This window comes from Bison bison, unplaced genomic scaffold (assembly GCF_000754665.1).
Source record: "Bison bison bison isolate TAMUID 2011002044 unplaced genomic scaffold, Bison_UMD1.0 scf7180017864312, whole genome shotgun sequence".
In the NCBI taxonomy this organism is placed as follows: domain Eukaryota; kingdom Metazoa; phylum Chordata; class Mammalia; order Artiodactyla; family Bovidae; genus Bison; species Bison bison.
In genome coordinates, this window is record NW_011494884.1 from 117,788 (window position 1) to 129,402 (window position 11,615).

Consider the following 11,615-nt stretch of genomic DNA (forward strand, 5'->3'; position numbering starts at 1 on the left):
CCATTCTATGGGCTGGGGCCCACCAGGCTCCTCTGTCCAGGGGATTTTCCAGACTAGAATGTGGAGTGTGTTGCCATGCCCTCCTCCAGGGGCTCTTTCTAACCCAGGGAGCGAACCCGTGTCTCTTATGTCCCCTGCATTGGCAGGAAGGATCTTTACCACTAGCACCACCTGAAAAGCCAAGTCTTGTGTGTATTTTGTTAAATTTGTCCCTAAAAATTCCATGTTGTGGTGCTACACAACTAATTCTATTATTTTATTTCACATATCTATATTTTAATTTCTGTCTGATTGGTCCCTGTTGGGGAAATTCATAGGAAATATGCAGCTTATTGTTGTTTAGTTGCTAAGTCATGTCTGATTCTTTGGAACACCATGGACTGCAGCATGCCGGGCTTCCCTGTCCTGCACTATCTCCCAGAGTTTGCTCAGGGTCATGTCCATTGAGTCAGTGATACTAACCGTTTCATCCTCTGCTGCCCTCTTCTCTTACAAAAATACAATTGATTTTTGTATGTTGACCTTGTACCCTGTCATCTTGCCAGATTCGCTTTATTAGTACTCATGGCCTTTTGTAGATCCCTTAACATTTTCTGCATGAACAATCATGTCATCTGCAAATAGAGACTGTTTTACCTCTTTCTTTTAAAAGCATGTAACTTTCTTTTCCTTTTCTTTCCTTATTGTTCTGGCTAGAAGCTCCAGTGCAGGGTTGTAGTCAGTGTAGTTAAACAGATATCCTTGTGTTGTTTTTGACAGAAAGGGGGAGTGGTCAGTCTTTCACCATTACATATGTTGGCTGTTAACTTGATCAAGCTAAGGTAAATTCCTTTCTTTCCCTAGTTTCCTGAACGGGTGTTGATTTCTTCCAGTGCTTTCCTCACATCTATTGCAATGACTAAGTAGCTTTTCTCTTTTGTTCTGTTAATACAGTGAAACACATAGATTTTTCTTCAGCATGTGCAACCAACCTTCATTCCTGGGATGAACCACAGTTGATGTGGTTCATCATAAAAAGATGAACCAAAGTATCATCATTTTATATATTGTTGGATTCAATCTGCTAATATTTTGTTAAGGAATTTTTTAAATTTATATTCATGATGCTATTGGTCTGTAGTTTTATTACAGTGTCTGTCTAATTTTGGTAGCAGGATAATGCTGGCCTTGTGAGTGTGGGCATTTTTCTTTCTTCTTCCTTCTCTGGGAGAAGTTGTATACAGTTTGCCTTGTGTATTCCTTAAATGTTTGGTAGCATTCATCAAAGCTGAGTCCGGCTCAGGATCACTTTGGGTTTGCCTACATTTTCATATTTTAGGAAATTTGTAAATGTGGTCAAAAGATTTAATCCTGGCTCTACTTCTACCTTTTTTTTTTTAGAAATTATTATCAATTTCTGTTTATTATGGTAAAATATTTATAACAAAGTTTACCATTTCAACCATTTTTAAGTGAATAGTTGCATTAAAGACATTCACACTTTGTATAGACTTTAATTTCTTATACTGGTATTTCTTACACTGGAAAATTTTTTAAGACACTCCATTTAATCTGGCAGTTTAGCTTGTCTTTAAACATTAGATCTCCAGAAACATCATATCTTTGACCAACATCTTCCCATTTCCCCCACTCTCAGCCCCTGGCAGCTACCATCCTACCTTCTGCTTTTAAGTGTTTAACTGTCTTAGGTTCCACATGTAAGCAAGATCATTCAGTATTTCTCTGTCATCAATTAGTGCAACATAACCTTTTCTGTTAATGCAGTAGGTGAAAACATAATTTGATGTGAATGGCATTATGATGTTATAATTTTACATATTCATACATAGTTTCATAAAGTTATGAATTTGAATTATATTTTCTCTTCCATGTTGTTAGTGAGAATAAATCCTATTATTTGGAGGATTTTAAAATAAGGTTTTTAGGAAAATGCTTTGAAAAGTAGTGTTTTATTGTATTTAGTTGGTGTAGCTCTTTATTCAGATCATCTGAATTCTAGAGTTGCCAAAGGGAGATGTTATGAATATGGTTTGAACTCACTCTCCACGTCTTTGCTGCTCGTATTTCACGAGAGTATGTCTCAGCACTGATTGCATTTTGTTTGTCACTGAGTGGACTGTCACCAATAATGCTAGGGTGACAGCATTTTGTAAACGACTCCCCACATGTAGGTCAGAATTACTTTAGAAAAAAAGTAGTGCCCAAGAGGTAATGTTATAGAGTTTTTCTTGTACATACAGAAGAATTCAGTTATGCTGCTATTATTTTAAAAAGCATTTAAAACAAAGATACAGAATAAATGGCATTGTATAAAATAACAAATTTTATTTCTATAAAATATTTTACACTAGCTGTACACATGCACACACCCACGCAGAACTTAACCACACATAGAGTAATTTCCTTTGAATAAATCTACCACATACTATTATATTACAATTTACAATATAGTTGTTGAAGACACAATGGGGAAAGCTTTGTCATTCATTTATAAACCTTCCATAAATTACAAAAGAAAGGCAGTCTGAAAAGTATGTATAAAGAGTAAAAACAATTTACAAGTGGACAAGAATTACAAAATAGTAACCATCAAATACATCTGCCAACAACTTTGTAAATCTGTTTTTGTTCAAGTGCCAATGGTGAAGATTGGTATGGAATAATTTTGAAGAGACTTAAATTTAGGATGTTTCTGGTGTGGCTTATGCATTATGTGGATTGCTTTACGTGTGTGCTGCTCATTGTTGACTGTGTATGGCATCTTGACAAATAATGAAAGTAACGTAAATCCATATGCCACAAAATGTAACACTGAAAGCAATGAATATTACCAGGTTTCTGGCAGGTTGGAGAAGTGTGGTACTTTACCAAAGCTATCTCCTCTCCTCTTTTTTGAATGATTTGAATAAGTAAACATTTTCTGTGTGTTGCCTGGCTTGCTTTAAAAGCTGAAAAGCCAGGATCTTAAATTGCACAGCCTGCACAACTTGGTTTCAAACCACTGTGTCTGTGAGGATGAGAGCACTGAATGCACAACACATACAAAGTGTACACTGTAGTTTTTATTAGACAGTACAAATCATTGTGCATTTATAAGGCAGAACATCAAGGCGATTAAACTAGGAATTTCAAGACCAGAGTTAAAGTGAGAGTTATGCATTATGAGGCAAGCATTTTGAAAAGGGAGAGAGGTTGAAATCATTCCTTTAAGGGCAGATGACAAATGCACAAAGACTGGAATCCCAGGTAGGGAGTGAGCTACAAAGAGCTACTGGCTCCCTGCATGTTCACGAGACAGCCCAGCTCCCGCCAGAGCCCGGGCACTAATAAGAGCGGTGGGCGGAGGCGGGTGGGAGCACCAGCAGCTCTTTGTCCTGGCGCTGGGCTTAAAGTGGATGGTAGTGCAAAGAGCATTTCTCTACTGGTGTCAGGGGAGAAGATTGTTTTTTTAGGAAGTACTTGAGTCATGAAAGCCCTAGTTTGGAATTAAAGAAAATTACATAGATTTGGAAGTTGTCCGGAAGCACATGAATCATTTCACTGCACCCAGCTTTTTCAGCAGTTTCTTGCCTTTGGAAAGCAGCCCCTTTTTCTTTTTCGAGGACATTTCCCTGCCTCTCCCAGGACTACCAGTACCCATAGATGACGTAGGTGACCCCGAATGGAGATGTACTGTGGGGGATGGCGCTCTCCTTGCTGTACCTGAACCCTCAGGAGGAACCTAGTAGGTACATTGTTACAGTTTATTGAGTGCACGAGCGCCAACAACATCCATCCGCTCACTCGGTAACATCAGAAACACCACACTGCCCCGCTTCCCACCAGGAAAGGTAAGGGTGGATCGTTTCTTCTTTCAAGGGTTAAAGTATGCTCTGAGAGGCTCACACCTCTCCCAGGGCATATCTCTTACAGGGGGTCTAGCCATCAATGTTGGGTTTTCAGTTTCTTTGTCTCCGGGGAGGGGGTGGCCATTGCTTTGGCAAAACAAAGCTAGGTAATAATTTACTTTGTAAACTAAGACCAAGAGCAGGAAAAAAAAAGAGTTATTTTGAATTAGGTTGAGAGTAATATTGGCCAAGTACCCATCTTAAACACAAAAGTAATCTTAAACACAAAAGTTCTTAAAGAAAGTTTTGTTGTATATGAAAACTACTTGGGTATATAAAACCCTGACATTGTTGAGTGCACTCCTGGGTTAGTTAGTATACTGTAGAAACACTGGAGATGGCACACCGGTTGAAAGAAAAAAAAAACTAAAATGAACCTTAATTACAATCAAAGAAAGCTTAAAGGCCCTTCTTGTATGCTTATTTCCAAGATATTAAAGATGTCTTTTTGTCAATATAGAGCACATGGTAGGACTGTACACTTCAGTGCTTAATGCTGCTTTGCAAGAGCAGAACAGCATGGGAGGCATGACAACTGGCCTCACCCACGTTTCTGCCCTGGGCATGCCTGAACTCCTCTTACTCCCTTACCTCACCAGAGCAGACCTCTCTCTAACATGAGTGTTCATTATTCAACAGGCAAATGATATGAGCCAAGGGGCTTCAAGCTTACTTGGATTTAAAATCAAGGTCTAATTCTAATGGAAAACACCTAGTAAAGCATCCCAAAGTACACCTGAAGATACCATCTATTCCATCTAATGCAATCGTTTGAGCTGCATGTTTCATTAAACTTAGTATTGCATTGGTATACCAACAGAGCAGTCTTCCACCAAACGCTTTTGTGTTCAGGACACTCACTTGTGCTTTGAGGAGAAGCACCAGCTCTCCTGTAAGGTAGAGGGGTGGTCACTTAAGAAAAAGCCATCTGCTGCTCAAGCCAGCATGGGAAGTGTTCAGTGCCAACTCTAGATCACCTCTTGGTCACTACTCATCTGCTCGATCTCGAGTTGCATTTTTTTTTTAAGTAAAATTTCCATAGTAAACATTTATTAGGTTGTGCTTTTTCCAAGAGTGGCTAACAATGCAATATGCAGCTTTAATTATGAGTAGACATTGGAACACTGTGTAAACAAACAATTAGCCTGTTAAGAAATATGTTCCCAATGTTGGCCTTTCAAATATTCTCAATGTAAATCATAGGAAATAATTATTAAAGATGATTTATTTCACTGCAAATTCAGTTGCTTTACAACTGAGACCAAGTAATACTTTAGGTCCAATGGGTTTTTGAGACATATTTCTTTTTTTTTTTTTAACCCCACAGTGAAGCCTTAAGTCTACCGCATTGGTCCAGTTAAGGTAGCTTAAGTTGGTATCTTTATAGGTATCTTCAGTTGCTCACTTACGTGAAGGCTACATTGCCTGATTAAGGTGTGAAATGAACACTCTTCTTCTGTTTCCAAGCAGATGAGCAAAGAAATAAAAATATATATATATAAAAATATAATATATAAAAACTCGCAGTGATGAAATAAAATAAAAATGAGACACTAAACATGAATGTAATCTAATAGTTATATATGGTTGAGAAGTTCTCTGACCTTTGTTCAGAGGATCTGTTAAAGTCCTAACAGGGCAAACAATCATTACTGCCCACTGAATCTATGGACTAGCCATCCCCTCCTCACTCTTGATCAAACTGAGATGTGCTCCTGGGATGCAGGATGGGAAGCTCCTTTGTGAGTAGAGCAGGCTGATTAGATCGAAAGGGTCATTTTTGTGGAACAAATAAACGTGGTTAGAATTTGGGGGCACAATCCCCATGGAAGGGCAGAGAAAAAACTCAGGGTCTATGCTTTTCGGCCTAAGGTATAAAGAGAGCAATGCACAGGCTGTACTGGACCATCTACGGCAGAGCGGGAGGGGGTGAAACATGCTGAGTGCTTGTGCTTACCCTTTTGGTCTTGGAGCGCATTGGCATGTCCTGTGAGTAGTGGGACGGCGCGTCGGAAAGGTAGACTTCTACATCATCAGGCACTTCTTCTAGGAAGTTGGAAGGTACAAGCCCTTTCTGCCCATTAAGCTCCCCCTAGAAACACAGAGATGAGAAAGAAGAATGACTGACCCTTGTTCCCAGAAACCCACTTCTTGCTTTCACTAAAGGAATATAGCTCAGAGTAGTGAGTTTATCATGGTTCAAAAGTGGTAGAGCTAGGGAGGCCAGCATTTCCTAACTCCCCTGGTCACAAGAATGACCTTGGCCATGTGCTTGAAGTACAGGGTCACGTCCATCTCCCTCCTTCTCCCTCCCCACCCCAAGTCTCATTTTGGTCTACGGTGGAGCCGAAGAATCTGTTCCAGCCAAGAGGCCTGGGTGAGTCTTAGGATCAGCCACGCTTAGAAACACTCTTTGAGAGCATCTCACTTCATAGTTCTCAGCCCTGGCTGACCTCTGAATTCCTAGAAAACTTGTAAAAAATACCATTGCTCAGGCACATTGAGAGAGGGGAGCTGGGGGTGTGGGGGCAGAGGCAGGATTGAAGGGACAGACCAGTTCATCCTATGCTTTACTACAGTCTCACTGTAAGGATCCACACAATAGAGGAAGATGAAACTGTCGATACCTCCTTAGAGGTGACTGCTTCAGTTGATACCTTTCTACTCAGTAACATGCCTATGCATGTGTGGGGAGAGAGTAAATTAGCCAAGATGGTGGGTTCAGGCTCTCTTGCTCCACATAGTGTAAACAGTGACGATGTAACAGCTGAGATCATTTGTAGCACTGTACACGGGCGTCATGAGGTACTCGCTTGGTCAAGGGCTACTTTGTGCAGTACGCCTGTATGAGCGCCACCTAAAGAAAGCAGGCATGTTACTGGTGCGTCATGGCTGTGTCGGCCATGAGAGGAGAGAATGCAGCGTGTCTACTGCTACGGCTGCTATGTCAGCCAGGAGAGAATACCGTTGTGGCTGCTGCATCAGCCAGCAGAGAGGTTGTGTTGTCTCCAGTTATGCTACAGCTGCTGCGTCAGCCAGGAGAGAATAAACGTGTCTGCAGTTCCTATGGCTCCTCAGGTCTTCTTCCAGCTTTACCACTCACACCTTGTCTACCATGGGTTCATGGAACAGTGCAGACGGTGTGAACAGCGAGACAGCTGGTGCTGTCAGCAGGATCAGCAATACAGCATGTAACCTAGACCAGCTGCTCACCGGATGTATCGAGAGGTTCACAGTCCACATGTCAATCCCCCCCAGTGCCAACTGCCCCACAGAACCCAAAACCAAGTTCAAAACTGGCCCCAGATAACATGGGAGTCTGTTTCTTTGTTCAGGGTCTAGGAAATGACAATTTGAAAGTGACAGCTCACAACATCAAAATTAAAAACTATGCATCCAAGGACATGACCAACAGAGTGTAAAACAAACCTACACGATGGGAGAAAATACTTGCAAGTTATTATCTAATACGAGTTATAAAGGATATATGAAAAAATTCTACAGCTTTACAAAATAATTCATCCAGTTAAAAAGTGGGCAAAGAACCTGAATAGATATTTCTCACAAAAAGACATACAAAGGGTTAACAAGCACATAAAAGATGCTCAGCATCACTATTTATTAGGGAAACAAAAATCAAAACAGCATTAGGATGGCAATACTGGTGTAGATACAGAGAAATTGGACACTTGCATGCTATCGGTGGGACTGTAAAACAGTACAGCCACTGTGGAAAAAACAGTATGCTGGCTCCTCAAAAAATTAAAATTACTATATGATCGAACAGTTCCACTTCTGGGTATTTACTTGAATTAAAAGCAGAGTCTTGAAGAGGTTCTGGTATGGCTGTATTCACAGCACTCTTCACAACAGCCAGAAGATGGAGTCACCCTAACTGTATCGGTGGATGAATGGATAAACGATGTGTGGCTCAATGCAGTATGATTCAGCCTTCGGAAAGGAAGGAAAATCTGAGCTATGCTACGACGGTGATGAACCTCGAGGATAGCATGCTAGGCGAATGGTCAAAAGAAGAACACTGAATGATTCCACTTACACGAGGTTCCTAGAGTAGTCAGAGTCACAGGAGAATGGTGGGTGCTGGGGACAGTGTTAACTTTGCAAGATGAAAAGAGTTCTAGAGGGGGATGGTTGTGATGGTTGTGCAACAATATGAGTGTACTTAACACCAGTGAACTACACACTAATGAGTGATTAAGGTTGAATTGTGTTTTATCACAATTAAAATGAATTTTTTAAAAAGAGGCAGGTCCAGGTACCGCCCATGTTTTCCTATGCAGTAATCCCTCCTGAGCCCCAAATCCACCTGCCCAGTTCAGCCATCACCTGCCTCCTGCTTTGACCTTGAAGATTCCACTCTCCTGTTCTCCTGTTCAGCTTCAACCCTTCCTCCTCAGGCTCTCCTGTTAGCTTACTTTTCTCTGTTGCTGTTACTTAGAGACTTTCTAGGACACCTTTATCTTTTATTGTGCACGTGTCCCTGATGATTTCTTCCACGTCAAAGGTTGCAGACAACGTCGATACACAGACACTGGAATCTCTATACAGTCCAGACCTCCCAGTAACTCTTTAACAGCCAGCTTTTTTTTTTTTCCTCCAGCATCAGAAAATGACCTTCTTTGGGTGAGCACCAGATGGAGTAGTTGGCTCATAATTGGGGACTACGTTCTGTGAAAATACAGCTTTACACACAAATCCCCATCAGTACCGTGCTCACATCACAGCAGGCACCTGTGTGACCACAGACCTATACCCTCCTGCCTGTTCAGGCTTCCGGGCTGAACCCTGCCCTAGGCTCACTGAATGGAGTGTGGGGGTACTGTCTCTACAGTGTTTCCTCTCTTTTCTCCTGAGCCTCCCTCATACAGGTCTGTTAAATCACGTGTCAGAAGTGTGCGTGACACCACTGTCAGATGTGATCACTAGAATATTCCAGGGGCGTGAGTACTCCTCCGTCTTGGAGAGGCTCTGTAGCCTCAAGCTCAGTATTTCGTGTTTTCCTCTCAAACATGTCCTTATTCCTGTTTTACCCAGGGCACCCATCAGCTAAGGCAGAACCTTGAGATATTCCTGGAAGATGTCCCAACTAATCATCTGAGCCTCCAGTATCTGTCTGCCTCAGTTACCATCTCAGTTCAAGCCCTTGTTCCTCACCTGGGTCATTCCATAGCTTGTACCCTGGACTCTTGGTGACACGTAACCAAGCCCCCTGGGACTCCCACCTCCCTTCAACATTCCATTTGCAAAACCCTTGACTACAACTGTCTCTAAGAGAAACCTGACATTTCTTCCCTCTTGCAGATCCTTCACACTCAGATCTGTGGTCCTCTTTGAGCCTCATTTCCATGTTTGAGGCCAAATACAAACCGTGTCAAGACCTTACATTCAAACAGAATTGGATTATGTTAGGCTAAATGGCAGAAAACATTACAACTGCCGCATTTTCTTCATGCACGGTCAGCACGAAGCCCAGTCATGCTTGCGTAGTTCTCCTTCTTTGCTGGCTTTAATGCTTTTAGACTGCTACTGTGCAGCCAGTTTCCTTCTGACCTATCACAGTACATGACTTAAGAGTCTGGGTGTAGAAACACTGCACCATGCAAGCATCTGGTTAACACAGGCTAAGTAAGGGCGGAAGCATTATGGGGTGCTGGAAATCTCAAGTGATTGACTTCACTGTGGATGCTATGGATTGTGGAGGGGAAGGCCCAGGTGGACAACAGAGGTCCCTCCATCTACTCTCTGTTCATTATGGGATGTTTGGAACTGAGGAGAGACTGGGAAGAGATCACAGGAGTATATCCCAGAAAAAGTTAGCTCTTATGAGAGCTTTCAAGATTGCATGCAATGTCAAACAACACAAGTTTGGTGAAGCTTGAGATTATTGGTATCAAGTTATATATCCCCAGTTCTCATTTATCAAATAAGAAGTAATTGAGAATAAGTGGACTGGGCAGTCTACTCAGCAAATCAGACCAACAAAATAACAGTAAAGCCATTTGGTGGAGATATAAATAAAAAGTGTACATTTCATATCAATTTAGATCTGATTCCTACTATCATGCAAAATTTAGGTAGGCTAAGCCAAGAAAACAAAGAGATAAAACATAACACAGCAATGGAAACATGCAGCTCATAGTAGAAAAATATTTTTAAATAACCAGATAATGCTATGTCCAGTTTTGTCTAGATGTTTTAAAATATAAATGAAAGGTCTGGCCTTCTAAATATACATAGATTCTAAAAAAATTGACTCAATAAGAATATAATCATTTAAGCAAATGAAAACTTTTGTACAACCGCATCCTAAAAAGATAATGAACCTAAAAGACCTTTTAGACATAATCTTCACATAATTATAAGACCTAACTATGTCATTTTAGCTGTCCAGATCATGAAAAATACTGGAAGCTTACCAGTTCATTCACAATTCTAGCATAATCCTGATATCAAAAGCCATATAAGAGATATTCCAAAAATTATATTCCAATATAATTTCTGGAACATAAATATGATTCTGAATAAAATGTTAGCAAATCAAATACAGCTCTTTAAAAATAGTTGTAAAAAATAGTGGTATACTATGGTCAATAATTTACTGAGAAAAAAAATAAGCTTAGCAAATGGAAACAAGATACTTAACAGTATAAAGACCATCTCTCTATTGATAGTCTAGCTTAACACATAACAGTGTAAAGATTAGTGATATTCCTACTAAAATACATAATGTCAAGGATCCCCTATCCTCACTATTCATAATTGTTCTAAATGATGCAGTAAGACAGTAAGAAGAGATGACTGATATTAAAGAAAAGACAAAATGTCTTGACTCTGGGAACCCAAGAGAACCAACTGACGACAATGGAAATAATGCATCCAGAATAAAGATTTGTAGGGGAGCATAAACATGCAGATAAATAGGCACAGCGAGCACACACGTACATGCACATAAAATGCACACACACACACACACGCAAACACACACACATGCCCATATACATACACATGCACACACATTCATGTGTGTTTGCATGTATGCACACATGCACACATATATGTGTGTTGCATACATATACACAAAACAGATACATACACACATACATATGTATACACACATTTCCAAGATACTTTCTAAATAACCAGTTGCCTTGAGCAGGAGCTCCGCCCCTGGCAAAGGTCATGAGGAAGGAGGCTCGGCATACGCAAAAGGCGGGATCAAGCCTCAGGAGTTCCCCTGGAAATTCTCGAGCATCTACCCCCAAAACCAGAGTCTGCCTACTTTCTGCTTTGTGCTCTCACCTACACCTCTGACTTTATGGGGGGCTGTCCCCCAGTCCCTCTCTCTGAAAAAAGAGTTAACTTACAGCTCCAGTTAATAAAGTTCCTGGGTGTGATAGTGTTTCAACCTACAAACTCCTTTGGAAGTCCTCTAGCCTGCCTGAATAGGTTTTTCCAGCCACATGGGATTGTTCAGAGCCTCCCAACTGTGAGAGGCATGAGATGTTCTAAACTGTCTAAATACAGATTCTTTTGAGCAGTTAAAAGATTGATTAGAAATTGTATTGGTGAAGGGATTTTCACTTGTTGGGCCAATGTTTGTTGCTAAGTTTCCATATCCCTTACCTGCTGTGTCCCTGGCAGTGTATTGATTAATATAATTGGTGTAAGTAGTAGCTTTAATGTTTGTAACCTTGGACCCTTGAGTTA

General features: G+C 40.8%; 1 protein-coding gene across 1 annotated transcript in view; it reads right to left on the bottom strand.

Moving 5' to 3' along the window:
* Positions 1–2,300: 2,300 nt before the first annotated feature.
* Positions 2,301–11,615, bottom strand: part of LOC104997596 (RIMS-binding protein 2) — a 217,323-nt gene continuing 208,008 nt past the window's right edge. Inside the window, exons 21-22 of the mRNA XM_010852440.1 lie at positions 5,845–5,979; positions 2,301–3,721 (exon numbers count right to left, since the gene is read on the bottom strand). Coding sequence (XP_010850742.1) covers positions 3,533–3,721; positions 5,845–5,979 — 324 coding nt within the window. The 3' untranslated portion in view covers positions 2,301–3,532. The remainder of the gene's footprint in view (positions 3,722–5,844; positions 5,980–11,615) is intronic.